Source organism: Rhinatrema bivittatum, chromosome 9, assembly GCF_901001135.1.
Source record: "Rhinatrema bivittatum chromosome 9, aRhiBiv1.1, whole genome shotgun sequence".
Classification (NCBI taxonomy): Eukaryota; Metazoa; Chordata; class Amphibia; order Gymnophiona; family Rhinatrematidae; genus Rhinatrema; species Rhinatrema bivittatum.
In genome coordinates, this window is record NC_042623.1 from 3,398,019 (window position 1) to 3,416,351 (window position 18,333).

Genomic DNA, 18,333 nt, shown 5'->3' on the forward strand with positions numbered 1-18,333 from the left:
ACGGCCTGGTCAAGCCTGGGGGAGTCGATCCCCGGATTAAATTTGTCCTCTCAGCCGAGGAGGGACCTTCCCCACCCGGCAGGCAAGCAGGGCAAAGACCCTGCAGCGAAAAACGGGAGTAAAAAAGCCCACAGGCAAGACAAACTGACTTCCGAGGCATGGCCCAAGCTGTGCTGAGGAAAAAAAAAGTAAGGCTAAGGGCAGATTGAAGGAATAGATCAACTGTTCCATAGTCATGTAGAATTTTATCTCTAATAAATATAAGATGAAGGGTTGCATATCATTTCTTTTTCCTCTGAGAAAAAGGGAAACTAAAAGTTGCTTGATGGAGATGTATAATAGCCAGGTCCTTCCACAGCTGTGATTAGGCTGGGAGGTTATTTTTTGTTAGTTTGGATCATAAATATTTTATCCAACAGTGCAAAAGAGGGTTACTTTAATATGAACTGAATCCTGTGCTATTTTAAGACAACAATGTATGTGCATATAACCGTGGTGTTATGTATATAAAAGGCTTTGAAAATTGAGCCCAAAGAAATTAAACACATTTGTCATCATGAAAAATGTTTGAATGGAATCTCTTAGGTCCATAATTTAGGAAATCAAACCAGGTCATGTCCTACTGCAACAAATCTACAAGTAGCATTTCTTCACACTTCCACAGTCAAATATCTCTGGAAATATTTAAGCCCTGCAGTAAACAATCAACATTACCGATACACTTCAATGCCATTCCGTCTTTCTTCATTTCCAAGAGAACTACCAACGGTATTTGTTACACAGATTGCTAAGCTAAGGGATTTAAGAATCATTTGTCCCATTCTGTGTCCATGAAAAAAACAAGTAATTCAGGCCCTAAGAGAATATGTTTGTTGGTTTTCCACAGCTAGATGACATTTTACCCAAAGCAGATTCTTTTGTTCAAGTTACAATTCACAGCGATAAAGCTCTCAATTTCCTACTAGCACATGGGTGGTTAATAAAATTGGATAAAAACTCACTCGTATCAGTACAAGATTTAATTCAAATTGAATCTAGTATTGCAAAAACAAGAAGAGAACCAAAGCTTTTCTCATTCAGCAAACTTACAGTCTTAGTCAGAATGCATCTAGCAAGGCAATGTCTAAAGACTCAGGGTCTGACTGGAAAAATGTCATTTCAACTTCATTAGAGAGTGGCCATTTCTGAGGACGGATTTAAACTAATTCAAATGCCTCCTTGGGTGGCTGAAGCATTACTTTAGTGAGTAGACAAAATACATTCAGAAAAGGGAACAACCTCTAGTGCCTGCGTCATGGAAATACATCAACTCACAAGCAAAGCAGAAAGAGGGGGCAGCTATGCTTGTGGATCACCCCGTCCAGGGCATAACAGGGAACATCTCTCCATAAGAATTTATTAGGAAAAAAAGTGTCATTTCAGGCTTTCCAAAAAGTCAAACCATTTCCGACACACAAACAAGTCAAGATTGAATGTGTTGCCTTATACATTCACAGGGAGACTTCGGTGAAGTCTGAGACATCCCAGCTCCTATCATGGGCAGCAAACATGCAGTTCCATCTCACATCCCTGAAGAGACGAATATTCTTCTGGAGCAGACACAAAAGGCAGTAATCAACCCACTCTCTTACAGTCCTGCTTTTCTAACACCCACACTGTACACTTGGGTGGGAGAATAACTGAATTGAAATCTTCTCTTACTTATTTCTTGTTCTGTTAACTCCCACACAGGTCTACACCAGCCTTTCCAGCCCGAAAAATCAGGGTTTGTTTGTTTTTTTTACTTCATCAGTTGTTAAAAGATATTTTTTGTGGGAAGTAGAGCTTACTGCAAAGACTGATACTGTCTCTCAAGTGCTTGCAATCTGATATTTCAAGGCTGGGGGAATCTCAAAACCTGAGCTGGAAATGGCTGAGTTGGTGACATCATGGGAAGACTCAGTTTGTAGCAGATGACTGCAGCTGACAGGACATGTTGGTCAGATGCGCTGCAGCTGTTCTCAACCCAGCTGTGCAGACCAGTATGAAAATGATCAGAACAAGAAGTGTGCCCCAAAATAGGGTTCATGATAAAATTCCAATTTCATACCTGCCCTGATATAATTTGTGAATCTAATAAATCCCAGTTCATCCTGATCCTGAATAATGTTACCTTGGAGCATTTTGGAAACTTTACCATGAATTCGGTAAAACTGAAATATCAGGCATAATGAAATCTATTACAGTGATCACTGGATGTAATTACTAGATGTGTGCTTTCTCTTTCATTACAACTTGGGAGTTTGTCTCTCTTACAAGAGCTGGTACGCTGGGGAATGGGGGTGAATGTTACTGTGGCTCTTCCACATTGTTTGATCCCACATTTCCATGTCTTTAGTACAATACTCCATGCTACGTGATAAATAAACTAATACAGAAGGCCAGATGGAAGTGTTTTCATGCCTTCAAAAACATTTGGAAGAATGGAATAATTTTTCAATTATTTAAAATAGGTAATACAATAAGATCCACAGAAATAATTGTCTTTCATGACCAGCAAAATTGACACACAAGACTTTCAGATTACAATGTTTTTTTGGGACTGCATATCTTGTGCTGTCAATGCTGATTTGCTGTACAATGATGTGATGTCTTCTAGCTGACTTATCATGTCAGGAAATAATATCATGTGCTAATTCTTTACATGGTTGAGACATTTACAAACACTGTGATGACAAAGAAGATATCAGTCTAAGACAACTCGAATAGCACAAACCAGGTTGGAAGAAATTGACCATAAATGTGAAATTGACAAGACAAGTGAGCGACAGAACTCAATAAAGGAGAAACAGCCAGTTTCACTGCAGGCTATATAAATATAAACACGACTCCCAAAGAGCCGATGCGTACCTGTATCTCTCTATATACAAAGAAGGACATTGAACAGAATGAGCAGAGAATGGGAATAAGTGAATGCAAGGAACGGAAGGAAGGAAGGAAGGAGACAGCAGGAGAAGAGGCCAACAGGTGAACATTAAGCTGCCATGCTGAGGAATTTATTTGCGTCTTTTACTTGGTTGAAGGCGAAGCTGTTGGACAGCGGCTTCGGCGGCTGCGATGGCTGCCCCAGCATCTTCCAGGTGCGTCTGAGTGACACTGGTTTTGCTTTGGCTACGGGAAGGTCCATGAGAGCGAAGGTGACCTTCTGAGGAGGACTTGGAGCTCCCAGGACTGCTATGAGATTTTTCAATGGTAGGTATCTGCATGTCTGATAAAGAAAAGATTTAATGAACATTATATTAGCTTTCCTACGTCCCTACCTCATCCTTCACAATATCAGATTTAAACATTTCTTGGTCTGACATTGGGATAACAGAGAATTTTGCTGTTTCAAGATCATCCTGCTTTGCATCACTGTGAAGCCAATGCTCTCCATTAGTTATAATACAACAGAGGGTCACTAACCTATAACTTGTGATCATTACTATAATTTTAAACCACCGACCTGGTTTCCTTTCCAGCATAACAACTAACAGATGCATTGGCATTATTTCCTGGGCTACATCTGAAGACAAATGCTTATTTTTTTCCTATTGTCTTTGGGGTTGGCTTTTGTGTTCCAAACATTTCATTTCCAAACTGTACTTAATAAATACTAATTTGTCACCCTCAAGCTGCTTCCTTTGTTGATAGGGGCCTTAAGGCTATCATTATATGTTTTCATCACAACACTGTCACCCTGATAGGGCTATGAGATATTTTCAGACCGTTATGCAAATACTTAGATTTTTTAACACAAATACACGGACTATGATGGCAGATAAAGACCATAAGACCCGTCTAGTCTTCTCAAGGTCATTCCGGATGCATAGACCCTTTCACTTCTCTTTTTTGCAACAAAGGATCCTCTCATGTTTCTATTTTTCCTGACTTCCTCATGATTATATGGAAAAACAAGAAAATTAGTTCAAAACAGCAATAAATATAGTAACATAGTAAATTACTGCAGAAAAAGACCCAAGTGGCCCATCCAGTTTGCCCAGTAAGTTTATTTACTTCTCCGGGCAGGTTACCCTCATGCCATGCAGGTAACCCCTTTTCTTCATTTCCATCTTTGAGCCACTAGGCATCTTCTGCAGTTACCCCATGAATTTCATGAATGTTGTCTTCACCACCTCCCTTTCCATGATGAAACACTTCCTAGTGTTGTTCCTGAGTCTATCCACTTGGAGCTTCATATTATGTCCCCTAGTTCTACAGATTTATTATCATTGGAAAAGGCTTGATTCCCATGCATCATTAGTATCCTTCAGGTATTTAAAACTCTGTATCAAATTTCCCCTCTCCCTTCTTTCCTTCAGGGTATATATATTTGAATCTTTCAGTCTCATTCATAAGTCTTCTGTGCACACCTCACAAATTTTGGTCTCCTTTCTCTATCCCTTTTGAGATACCATCTACAGAACTGAACACAGTACGCCAGGTGAGGCTGCACCAAGGACCTGTACAGGGGATTTATCTCCTCCTTTTCCTGCTGGTTATGCCTCTCTCTTTATGCAGTCCAGCATCCTTCTGGCCTTGTCACATTACTTTGCCACTCTCAGATCATTAGACAGACACTGTTACCCTGAGATCTCTTTCCTGGTCCATGCACATCAATCTTTCATCCCCCATCACATAGAGCTCCTTTGGATTTCTGCACCCCAAATGCATGACTCTGTACTTCTTGACATTGAATACTGGCTGAAAAACCTTCAACCACTCCTCAAGCTTTTTTAGATCACTTTTTATTCTCATTACTTCTTCCAACAGAAGAAAATAGGATAAAACATAAGTACTAGCAAGTTATATGTAAGACATTGATAAGACAGGCTAAGAAAGAATTTGAAAAGAAGTTGGCCAGAGAGGCAAAAACTCACAGTAAAAACTTTTTAAAATATATCTGAAGCAAGAAACCTGTGAAGGAGTTGGTTGGACTGTTAGATGATTGAGGGGTTAAAGGGGCTCTTAGGGAAGATAAGGCCATTATGGAAAGATTAAATGATTTCTTTGCTTCGGTGTTTACTGAAGAGGATGTTGGGGAGATACTCATTCCGGAGAAGGTTTTCATGGGTAATGATTCAGATGAACTGAACCAAATCATGGTGAACCTAGAAGATCTGGTAGGCCTGACTGACAATCTGAAGAGTAGTAAATCACCTGGGCTAGATGGTATACGCCCCAGGGTTCTGAAGGAACTAAAAAATTAATTTCAGATCTATTAATTAAAATTTGTAAGGAGTCCAGGAACAGCAGTAACCGAAACGAAGAAAGCTGGAAAGCTATGAGCATAAATGCTCTTAGTTTGGGCAATAAAATCCCAGATCTGCAAGCCCTAATGGTGGAGATGTTGTTGCTGTCACATAAACGTGGTTTACGGAATCTCATGACTGGGATATGGCAATACCAGGCTATAACTTGTTAAGGAAGGACAGAAAGGATAGGAAAGGGGGAGGAGTGGCTCTTTATGTCAGAAACAATATCCAAGCATCTGAACTGCAAGGAAGATAGGGCAATGAAGAAGCACTATGGGTCGACCTAAAAAAAGATGGGACATCCATTTTTATTGGAGTGGTTTACAGGCCTCCAAACCAAAAGGAAGAGCTGGACAGAGATCTGGTTGAAGACATCCATAAGATAGGTAAGAAGGGGGAAGTGGTGATCATTGGAGAATTTAATATGCCGGATGTAGACTGGAGAATCCCATCTGCAGAATCTAATAATAGTAGAGAAATAGTAGATGCCCTGCAAGTAGCTTTGTTCAAACAAATGGTAATGGAACTCACGAGAGAAGGAGCTATACTCGACTTAGTGCTCACTAATGGAGATAATGTCTCAGACGTCCAGGTGGGTGCCCAACTCAGCACCAGTGATCATCAAACGGTATGGTTTAATATCACAAAAAGGATACAGAAAAGAAGCACAAAGACCTAAGTTTTGCAGTTCAAAAACACGGACTTTGATGAAATGGGGAAGTACCTGGAGGAAGAACTAAAAGGCTGGAAGAACGAGAGAGATGTGGATCAACAGTGGACCAATCTAAAAGGAGCAATTACCAAGGCAACTAATCTATATTTTAGAAAAGTAAAGAAAAGCAAAAGAAAAATGAAACCTATCTGGTTCTCAAAGGAGGTGGATAAGAAATTAAAGGCTAAAAGAACAGAGTTAAAGAAACATAAAAGATCCCAAAGGGAGGAGCACAAAGAAGAATGTCTGGTAGAACTGAGGGAGATGAAGAAATTAATCTAAGCAAAAAGTCAAGCGGAAGAGAGGATTGCCAAGAAGGTAAAGAGAGGTGACAAAACATTTTTCAGATACATCAATGAAAAGAGAAAAGTTCAAAGTGGTATAGTGAAATTGAAAGGTGGAAAGGATCAATGTGTAGAGAGAGATGAAGAAATGGCAGAAATATTAAACGAATACTTCAGTTCTGTGTTCACTAAAGAGGACCCTGGAGAAGGACCATTGCTAGTTAACAAGAAACTAGAGGGAAGTGGAGTATATGTAACTCCATTTACAGTAGAAAATGTATGGGAAGAGCTGGAGAAACTGAAAGTGGACAAAGCCATGGAGCCTGATGAAGTTCATCCAGGATACTGAGGGAGCTCAGAGATGTGCTGGCAGGTCCGCTGTGTGACCTGTTCAATAGATCCCTAGAAAACGGGAGTGGTGCTGAGTGATTGGAGAAGAGCGGTGGTGGTCCCGCTTCACAAGAGTGGGAACAGAGAAGAGGCTGGTAACTCCAGACCAGTTAGCCTCACTTCGGTGGTGGGAAAAGTAATGGAGTCACTGTTGAAAGAGAGAATAGTGAACTATCTACAGTCGGGAGAATTGCTGGACCAGAGGCAGCATGGATTCACCAGGGGAAGATCCTGTCAGACAAATCTGATTGACTTTTTTGACTGGGTAACCATGGAATTGGATCAAGGAAGAGCACTCAATGTCATCTACTTGGATTTCAGCAAAGCTTTTGATACAGTCCCGCACAGGAGACTGGTGAATAAAATGAGAAGCTTAGGAGTGAGTGCTGAGGTGGTGGCCTGGATTGCACACTGGTTGATGGACAGAAGACAATGTGTGATGGTAAATGGAACTCTCTCTGAAGAGAGAGCGGTTTTAAGCGGTGTACCACAAGGATTGGTGTTGGAACCGGTCCTGTTCAATATATTTGTGAGCGACATTGCGGACGGGATAGAAGGTAAAGTTTGTCTTTTTGCGGACGACACTAAGATCTGCAACAGAGTGGACAGGCCAGGAGTGGAGAGAATGAGACGGGATTTAAGGAAGCTGGAAGAGTGGTCGAAGATATGGCAGCTGAGATTCAATGCCAAGAAGTGCAGAGTCATGCATATGGGGAGTGGAAATCCGAATGGACTGTATTCGATGGGGGGAGAAAGGCTGATGTGCACGGAGCAGGAGAAAGACCTTGGGGTGATAGTGTCTAATGATCTGAAGTCGGCGAAACAATATGATAAGGCGATAGCTAAAGCCAGAAGAATGCTGGGCTGCATAGAGAGAGGAATATCGAGTAAGAAAAGGGAAGTAATTATCCCCTTGTACAGGTTCTTGGTGAGGCCTCACCTGGAGTACTGTGTTCAATTCTGGAGACCGTATCTCCAAAGAGATAGAGACAAGATGGAGGCGGTCCAGAGAAGGGCGACTAAAAAGGTGGATGGTCTTCATCAAATGACTTATGAGGAGAGATTGAAGAATCTAAATATGTACACCCTGAAGGAAAGGAGAAGCAGAGGTGATATAATACAGACTTTCAGATACTTGAAAGGTTTTAATGATCCAAAGACGACAAACCTTTTCTGTCAGAAAAAAAATCAGCAGAACCAGGGGTCACGATTTGAAGCTCCAGGGAGGAAGACTCAGAACCAATGTCAGGAAGTATTTCTTCACGGAGAGGGTGGTGGATGCCTGGAATGCCCTTCCGGAGGAAGTGGTGAAGACCAGAACTGTGAAGGACTTCAAAGGGGTGTGGGATAAACACTGTGGATCCATAAAGTCTAGAGGACGTGACTGAAGAGTAGGTGGCTCGCGGGAATGACGGCCACTACCTGGAAATAATACCCTTAGTCAATAAACATACACACGGTTAATGCAACTCCAACATTGCTCTAAGACTCCAAGCTTCAACGGCAAGAGGAAATGTGGAAAAAAGGATTTGCATTCACAAAAAAAAATCAGAGAAGCAACTATAACAGCGATTAACATTAGAACTTCGGGATAACAATAGAAAAACAGTTAATATAGAATGACAATAGTAGCAGCTTGAAACACATTGTTAGTATGTGGTCATTAAGTAGAGTTGTAGTTGTTATGGCTGTTCAGCTTGGAGAAGAGATGGCTGAGGGGTGATATAATAGAGGTCTTTAAAATCATGAGAGGTCTAGAACGGGTAGATGTGAATCAGTTATTTACTCTTTCGGATAATAGAAGGACTAGGGGGCACTCCATGAAGTTAGCATGTAGCACATTTAAAACTAATCAGAGAAAATTCTTTTTCACTCAACGCACAATTAAGCTCTGGAATTTTTTTTCCAGGGGATGTGGTTAGTGCAGTTAGTGTAGCTGGGTTTAAAAAAGGTTTGGATAAGTTCTTGGAGGAGAAGTCCATTACCTGCTATTAATCAAGTCAACTTAGAAAATATGCACTGCTATTACTAGCATCAATAGCATGGGATATGTTGCGCTTGGGGGTGGACCCTTGTCCTGGGACAGTGAAGGAATGCCTCCTGAAAGGGAACAGGAGGTAACTGCCTCCAAGGGGCGAGCACTGGAGGAGACAGAGACTGGGAAGAGCTTCACCACTGGAAGCCTGAGGTCCCCCCCGGGAAGAGACCATAGGGACCCAGGCAGCTTGGACTTAGGTGGGCCTCGCAGGGTCTCCTGAGAGAATGAAAGTCCGACATTCCCATGGACACAGGGGGAGTACGATCGGGTTCAAAGTTGAAGGCTGGTTGGAACAAGGAGAACCAGAACAGAGTTGGTAATGACAAAGCGAGGAACAGAGCCAGAATCTGGGGACAAGGTCAGGCAGGCAAAGGTCAAGATCCAGAGGTCAGTCTGAGGAATGGTCAGTAAAGCAAGGGTCAGGTACCGGAGGTCAGACGAGGTCAAAGGCAGGCTGAGGTCTTGAGGCAGGCAGCAAGCAGGCAGGACAAGAGCAAGCTGAGGTCTTTGAGGCAGGTGGCAGACAGGCAGGCAGGTCAGGAACAAGCTGAGGTCTTTGAGGCAGGCAGCAGGCAGGCAGACAGTTCAGGAGCAAGCTGAGGTCTTTGAGGCAGGTGGCAGGCAGATCAGGAGCAAGCTGAGGTCAATACCAGTAAGACAGACTGAGGGTACTACCTGGGTAGACAGACAGATGAACACAGGAACAAGCAGGACGCAGGAACTAGGATGCAGGAACAAGTCAGGAACAGAACTGGAACAGAGGGATCCTGGAACGAGACTAGGAACAGGCAAGAGCAGGAACAAACGCAGAGGCAATCTTAGAACAAACCGACCCGATTGCCAAGGCAGGGAAGCATAGACAGGATCTTCCTTATATTGAGGGATCAATCAGGGCGTGCCGCGGAGTTAAGACCCGCCCTTGGCCCTACATGAGTTCAGGCGGTCCGTGCGCACGCGTGTAGGGGCTTGGCTAACATGGCAGAGGACGCCGAGCCTCAGCGTGAGGCCTGGCGTGCAGTGGAAGGCCCGGCGACCGCTGTCGCAGGACGCCGTGGCCTGGCAGGGCTGGCAACTACCGAAGAGGAGGTCGTCCCGGGACCCGCTGTGGAACCATGAAGGTGAGCAGGCCCATGCATGGGACGGCTGCGGGCAGGGCGCGTAACAGGATATACTTAGTTTTTGGGTACTTGCTAGGTACTTGTAGTCTGGATTGGCCTCTGTTGCAAACAGGATGCTGGGCTTGATGGACCCTTGGTCTGACCCAGTATGGCAATTTCTTATGTTCTTAGGTCTCTCTATTCTGTTGCAGCTCTTAATGTCCACAAAAAGACAAATCTTTCCTTCAAACAATTCTACTATTTCACTCACAAATATATTGAACAGAACTGATCCCATAACCGATCCTTGAGGCACTCCACTTATCACTCTTATCTCCTTAGAGTAGCTTCCTTTTACCACTACTAGCCTATGTCTGTTAGTCTACCAATTTGTAACCCATTTTACCACCCGAAGATCCACTCCCAGGCTGTTCATTTTGTTCATGAATCTCCTATGTGGGACGGTATCATATGCTGTACTGAAATCCGGATAAATCAAATCATTTGCTCTTCCTTGATATAATTCTATAATCGCCCAATCAAAAATATCAATCATATTCATTTGACACAACCTTCCTGTGGTAAAACCATGCTGCCTTTTTTCATGTAACCCATCGGATTGTAGATCGTTTACTATCCTTTCCTTCAGCAATGTTTCCATTACTTTTCCCACCACCGAGGTAAGGCTAACCAGCCTGTAGTTTCCAACTTCCTCTCTGCTCCCACATTTGTGAAGCGGGACAACCACATCCCTTCTCCAATCTTGTAGCAGCACGCCCATTTCCAGGATCTATTGCATGAGTATTTCAGTGGACTGACCAGCACCACGCTAAGATCCGTTAGTATCCTGGGATGCATCTCATCAGGCCCCTTGGCTTGTCCACTTCCAATTTTGCTAGTTCCACCTAAATACTCTCTTTAGTAAATTTATTTATTTATTTAACATTTTTTTTATACCGACCTTCATAGTAATAACCATATCGGATCGGTTTACATAGAACAAGGGTATAACTGAGGCAATAAATAAAATAGTAATTAACAAGAGAAGAATAAGGCAAAGTTACATTTAACAAGGAGTAAAAACTTGGGAAGCTTAAAGCTGGAAGAAAGGAAGGCAGAAGGAATTATAACATAATACAAAAGGAATTTAAGTTAAAGCATAATATGCTTTAATCTGTGATTGTTCATCGTTCAAAAAGGATAGTGGACCTCTATCCTCTACGTCCATGAGAACTAAAATATGATTAGAGATTGTCTGGGGGGTCATCGAATGCTTGATGAAATAGCCACGTCTTGAGTTTTTTTCTGAAAGTGGTTAGGCAAGGTTCTAATCGGAGACCTGAAGGAATGTTGTTCCATATAGCTGGTCCTGCTATTGAAAAAGCTCTGTCTTTTGTAGAGGAAAGGCGTGAGGCTTTGGTGGGGGGGAAATTCAATGTGCCTTTGTGAATTTCTCTAATTGGTCTGTTGGAAGAGTGTAATTTGAAGGGGATTTCAATGTCAAGATGGAGTTGATGATGGATAGATTTGTGTATTATGGTGATTGATTTGTAGAGGAATCTAAAATTTACTGGTAACCAATGTAGTTTTCTGAGGATGGGTGAAATGTGATCACCGCGGATGGTGTTGGTTAGTAATCTCGCTGCCGCATTTTGTATCATCTGCAGTGGTTTGGTGGTCGATTTGGGGAGGTCGAGGAGAAGGGCACTGCAGTAATCTATCTTAGCAAATAGTAGTGCTTGGAGGACTGTCCTAAAGTCTTGGAAGAAAAGAAGTGGTTTGAGTCGTTTCAAAACCTGGAGTCTATGAAAGCAGTCTTTGGATGTAGTGTTGACCATTTTCTTTAGGTTTAGTCTATTATCCAGCAGTACCCCTAGATCTCTCACATGTTTGTGGGTGATGAGTGCATTGAGTGGGGATGATAGGTGAGTATTTTCATCTTTTGAGGAGATGAGGAGGAGCTCCGTCTTCGAGGTATTAAGGACCAAGTTTAAACTACTGAGGAGGTTGTTGATAGATATAAGGCAGTTATTCCAATGGGTGATCGCCTTAGAAATAGATTCTGTAATGGGGATTAGAATCTGCACGTCATCAGCATACAGATAATGAATTAAATTAAGGTCGGTCAGTAATTGGCATAGGGGGAGGAGGTAAATATTGAAAAGGGTTGGAGATAGGGATGATCCTTGTGGCACGCCAAGGGTGGATTTTGTTAAAGGTGATTCTTTATGATTGATTTTAACTTTGAAAGATCTGTTGCAGAGGAAGGATTTAAACCAACTGAGGGCTGATCCGGAGATACCAATATCTGTTAGGCGATCCAGAAGGATGGAATGGTTGACGGTGTCAAATGCCGCCGAGATGTCAAGTAGAACTAATAAAAAGGAGTAGCCTTTGTCTAGACCCATTATAATATGATCTGTAAGTGAAATAAGTAGAGTTTCCGTACTGCGAGCCTTGCGGAAACCATATTGTGAAGGGTGTAGAATATCGTGATCCTCTAGGTACTCTGAAAGCTGGGTGTTGTAAATGGGGTTGTATTTACCCCATTCCCATCCATACTCTTGTCTACCAGCAACGGTTCTGGCCAAGGTCTTCTTAAGTGAACACCTGACTGAAGTATTTGCTCCACATAATGATCCTGGTCTACTTTTAGGCTTAGAAGCGAAAAAGGAGCGCTACTGCAAGCAATCAATCAAAACAAACAGGCAAATGTGCAGAAGAATTCAATGTCCACACACGATTTGGAATGAGAAGAGTTATTATTTTAAACCGCAAACTCCACAGTGTTATACAATGCAACAGTTCAAAAAGGGGGTCCCCTGACATGGACCCGAGTTTCGCCGCGAGGGAGGGACTAGGCAATATTTTATTTTTTCTGTAGACGTTTTCACGAACGGCGTCACAGGAGTACTTTTAGTCTTACAATGTTACCCCTGGCCTTCCTCCTTTCTCTGATAGATCTGAAAAATGTTTTGTCACCTCACTTTACCTCTTTGGTGATCCTTTCTTCCACTCAAGCTTTTGCTTTCCTGATTTACTTCCATGTCTCTTTCAGCCTCACCAGATATTCATCTTTCTGTTCCTTTATTCTTCTTGAATGCTGATTGGTTTCCTTATCCTTTTACTTTTATTTACTTTTTTCCATAAAGATTTGTTGCCTTTATAATAGTTTTTTTTCATTTAGCCCACTGTTGTTCCAATTCACCAATTTTCATCTAGTTTTCTAGCAACTCCACATAATATTTCCCCATTTTAGTAAAGTCTATATTTTTGAAATCGGGGACTTTGATCTTTGTTTGTCTTCTCTCCATGCTGGCTGCTATATCAAAGCATATAGTCTGCTGATCTCTGGCACTTAGATGAGCACCTATGCAGACATGCGGCCGCTAGAGTGCTGACGGGAAAAAAGAAGTTTGATCACATTACGCCAGTGTTGATCTCTCTCCATTGGTTACCCATCAGCTACAGAATAAAATATAAGGCCGCCTGCATCGTACATAATCTATTATATGGAGAACAAACTGAATGGTTGAACTTATCCTTAAAACTACACGTACCGCAAAAAAATCTGAGATCGGCAAACAAGGCTTTGTTATCTATACCAACAATTCGCTCGGCAAGATTGAGCTAAGTGAGAGAGCGCGCATTGTCTATTGCAGGATCCAAACTGTGGAACGAGTTACCAACAGATCTGAGACTAACAATTGATAAAAAAAAATTTAAGGCTGACTTAAAAACCTGGCTTTTTAAATGTGCATATTCCGAAAATAATCAAACTTCGCAAGACTATCTACAGGTATTAAGACAAACTCTCCAAAATTCCAATTTTAAAGGCAGAACTAACTAACTTTTATGTTTTATGAGTGTAATATGTATGTTTTATTATTTTGTCTTAATTTGTCTTAATTTCACCCTTGAAAACCACACTGAGGAATAGCAATCTATAATTTTTATCTTTACTTGTACAGCTATAATATTTCTATGTGCTTTTAATTAATTTTAGCTGTCATCTTTTATTGAATTGTTTTACTGTATTATCTCTAATTTGTATTTTGTAAACCGCTGTGAAGGCTAACGCCAATACGGCGGTATAAAAATTCTAATAAACTATAAACTATAAACTATTAAATATTCTCTCTCCATTTGTGAGCAGCAGGTCCAATATTGCTCCTCTCCTTATTGGTTTCATCACCATTTGTCTAAAGAGAACACCTTGAAGGGCATCCACAATTCCTCTACTTCTTACAGATACTCAAATCTACATCTAGGAAAAAATCTCCAATGAGCAGCATTTCTCCTTTCTTTCCTGTCTTTTGGATGTTTTCAGCTAAATCCGTCTGATTTGAAGGCCTGTAGACCACACCAGTGCAAATGAAAGTGCTATCATTTGTTTTAAGTCAGCCCACAGTGCTTCCTCCTTTACCCAAACCCACTGCATTTCAGTTACCATTTTTTGACATAAAGTCTTGCTCTTCCTCCTTTTCTGTTCTTTCTATCCTTCCTCAACAGGTTACAGCCCGGGATGGAGTATTCCATTCATGAGACTCAGCAAACCACCTCTCCAAAATATCCATGTCCACCTCCACCACTAGGACCTGCAAGTCTGTTGCTCAGACCACGAGAATCTGTCCACATAGCTTTCCAGCTTTTCTGTTGTTCCTGGGACCCTTTTCTTCCCTTCTGCTTAATACTGGAATACTTTTGTTCTTTTTTTCCACTCACTTCCTGTATTTCTATGTATGAGGAGTGACATTTAATTCCATTGAGTTCCTTTTTAAAACTTTTTTTTTAAACATTATATTTATTATATTTATTAAGTTATACCCATAACTAATCAAGCTTGATATTTCACTTGGTTGCAGCTCCATCACTGCTCTCTACATTAATGGTGGGGGTGGAAGGGAAATAGAACCAAAGAGCTAAGAGAAACAGATAAGTATGAGAGAAAAATGTGAAGCTTGCTGGGCAGACTGGATGGGCCGTTTGGTCTTCTTCTGCCGACATTTCTATGTTTCTATGTTTCTATGTAACTTTGTAATGAGAAACATAATGAAAGAAACATAAACCATAATTAATAAGAAGCTACAAAGAAATAAAACAACCAATTAATTTCTCTCATATATAATCGCCCACAATAAAATAGGGAAAAAGAAGAGGAAAAATGGAGACTCACAGAAAGAAAACACTAGAAACAGTCACAGTATGACTACGTTGCTCACTGAAATGAGAGACTGCTTTGTTTCTGAAGCAGCACCTGACTTTTGGAATTCTTTGCCAGAAGGATTAGGATTACTGAATTGCACCAAATCATTTAAAGCAGCACTCAAAACTATTCTTTTCCAAGATGCCGATTTTTCCATCTAAGAATGTCTAACTTTGGAGTTCAGTCAAGTTTCTTCTAAGATATATTTGGATTTAAGAACTTCATATTTGGTGATTCATTTATTCTGTATACAGTCGTGACGGTTCACAGCAGCATTAATAAATACATCATCATAGTCATGCTGACTAAAAAAAACCATAATATAAAATACATCAAATCATTGTATCTTCGTAAAACAATCTAATATGTTGCAACTTGTCGTTTCGCTCTCTAATAGTTAATAAGCTGCTAGTCCTGTTATTGTGTCTGATTGCTGCTATCTTAAGCCACCTGGAAGAGACAAATTTTAAGTTCTTTCTTAAATGACCTCAATTCGTAAGGTATTGAATTCCACAATTTCGGCCTTGCTACAGAGATGTTTGCATGTTTTATTTTTTATGGTGTTAAAATTGTACATAGACTGTGTGCAGGTGATTTATAAATCTTAATAAACATTAACAGATTCCTGCACTTACAAGACTTACTAATTGACCCTTAACTGGGAGTTGACAACAAAAGTTGTCAGCTTTTCAGTCAATAAAATCTCTCAACTGTTCTGGGACAAAAAAACCCCCATAACATTCTCTATTATAATTAATCACAGATTTGCAAGGATATCTTACAAAAGAAGAACCTAAAGCACAAAGCTCCTGCCTACAACCTAAGAACCCTTTCTTCCTTTCATGAGTTACTCTAATCAGTTGAGAATAAATTCTGTTTGCCTGTCCCCAGAAATATACATTCATATTTCTAAAATATAACTTCATAGCAGAGCTTAACAAAGGGAACCAACAAAGTAGTAAAGTCAGAAACTAACAATCTGAAAAGGCGATGGAGAAACCTGAGCTTGTTGAGTTTGTAAATGTAATATTGAAGTTAAGAAAAAACTTTATTAAAGGGAGGAATAGTGTCCTCTGCCATATATAGAACTTCCATTATGTATTCTTTAAGAGTCACAAAAGGGAAAGTTTAACAAATGTAAGTTCAGATGTCTCGTTCGATTTTCAAGGAATTAAACTCTTCTGGAATGAGCAACTCGCTCTTGTATCATAGTTGCATTAAGCACCTGAATATTTCTTAACTTTGCTTTCTAAAGGTTGAATCTTTCAAGTCTTTTACTTGCCCATCATGCTCCAAAATTAAAGGTTCAATCTTTTCAGACAAGCCCTGAGTCTTATTCTAACATTCAGACAGTGACCTCCCAAAACTAGTCATCATGTCCCAGAGGGATTCCAATGTTACCACTGCCGACTTGACAAACCTAATAAAGGACTCAACAGGGGATTCAGACCATACAGGCCGCAAGAAACTCAGCGGAGAAGGAACAGCTTCAGCCACATTGATGGAACCGTCAACTGAAGAAAGATTTATTGCTGCTGGGTCAAGCACACATCTCTGGGCCCCAAAGTCGGCAATGAAGAGGGATTGAAATCAGACGCCAACCCATCCATGGCTCCCTCCCACATGACTGCTCCAATAACATCATTTCCCAGTGCTGTGCTAAGCCACCTATGAATGCTGCATCTCTCTTCTGGCTGTGGATGGAGCAGAGAGATTTCTCCTCCCCTGGTGATTTCTGTGCTCCCTCATAAGGAATTGCAATGGAGCTATCTAGCTCTCCCATCGCATGAATCAAGGAAATGAAGCTCATTATAGATTGCTGGCCAAGAAGTGAGGAATCTCAGAGGGAAAGGCTTGCAGTTTCTCGTTCCTCTTGGATGGCACCGAGTAAAGGAAACTTCCAACAAGAAACAAGTGGCATGACCTGCTCATGCCACTTTTCCCCACTGACTTCCTTCTACCACCCCCATTCCTTAAATGGCTGTACAGTCTTTTATTATGCCATACACGCCTCAGCCCTCAATATATCCAAATACTCCTCCTTTGCACCAGGTTTTGAGCCATGTAATGAAGTTGTCTATATGGTTTAGTGTTTTCCTTCCCTTTCCCTCTCAATCCATCAATAAAAGCAACACATTTAGCTTACATTAAAGAGAAGCAAAGAGCTCAAATTTCCAGTTTTAGCTAGCTAACTTTGGGAGTTAGCTGGATAAAACTCAGCTCTTTAACATTTTCCCCTGACTGGATAAATGTAACCTATTTGCAAGGCAGTCAAATTTGATTAGGAAAAAAGGAGCAACTCCAGGAGTGTTCCAGTGCATGCTTATGACTTAGGCCTGGATTCTCTAAGGTTGCAGACCTTAGAGAATCCAGCGGTAATGGGGGTGGGGGGCTTTCGTACCGAATAACTACACCATAAAAGGTGTAGTTATTCGGCACAAAACTGGAGGCAATAAGGGTCCTTATCTTTCGCCGCCAGCGATGTCTCTGCAGAGTCGACCCTGGTGCCGCCCCATCTCCTCCTCGTCCGGGGCCGACTCTGCCCTGATTCCGCCCCCATTTAGTGATCGCATACGAAAAGGGACTTTTCACGTACGATCGCTTTTGAAAATGACCCCCTTAGGCAGTTAGTAGGGATGTGAATCGTGTCCTCGATCGTCTTAACGATCGATTTCGGCTGGGAGGGGGAGGGAATCGTATTGTTGCCGTTTGGGGGGGTAAAATATCGTGAAAAATCGTTAAAAATCGTTAAAAATCGAAAAATCGAAAAATCGAAAAACCGGCACATTAAAACCCCCTAAAACCCACCCCCGACCCTTTAAATTAAATCCCCCACCCTCCCGAACCCCCCCCCAAATAACTTAAATAACCTGCGGGTCCAGCGGCGGTCCGGAACGGCAGCGGTCCGGAACGGGCTCCTGCTCTGAATCTTGTCGTCTTCAGCCGGCGCCATTTTCCAAAATGGCGCCGAAAAATGGCGGCGGCCATAGACGAAAAAGATTGGACGGCAGGAGGTCCTTCCGGACCCCCGCTGGACTTTTGGCAAGTCTCGTGGGGGTCAGGAGGCCCCCCACAAGCTGGCCAAAAGTTCCTGGAGGTCCAGCGGGGGTCAGGGAGCGATTTCCCGCCGCGAATCGTTTTCGTACGGAAAATGGCGCCGGCAGGAGATCGACTGCAGGAGGTCGTTCAGCGAGGGTTCCGGCGCCTCGCTGAACGACCTCCTGCAGTCGATCTCCTGCCGGCGCCATTTTCCGTACGGAAAATGGCGCCGGCCATACGCGTATGGCCGGCGCCATTTTCCGTACGAAAACGATTCGCGGCGGGAAATCGCTC

The 18,333-nt window shown here is 41.9% G+C and overlaps 1 protein-coding gene across 1 annotated transcript in view; it reads right to left on the bottom strand.

Annotated features, from left to right (window-relative positions):
• PCLO (piccolo presynaptic cytomatrix protein) overlaps positions 1 to 18,333 on the bottom strand; it is a 351,707-nt gene that overhangs the window by 100,401 nt on the left and 232,973 nt on the right. The window contains exon 14 of the mRNA XM_029615912.1: positions 3,053 to 3,247. Coding sequence (XP_029471772.1) covers positions 3,053 to 3,247 — 195 coding nt within the window. The remainder of the gene's footprint in view (positions 1 to 3,052; positions 3,248 to 18,333) is intronic.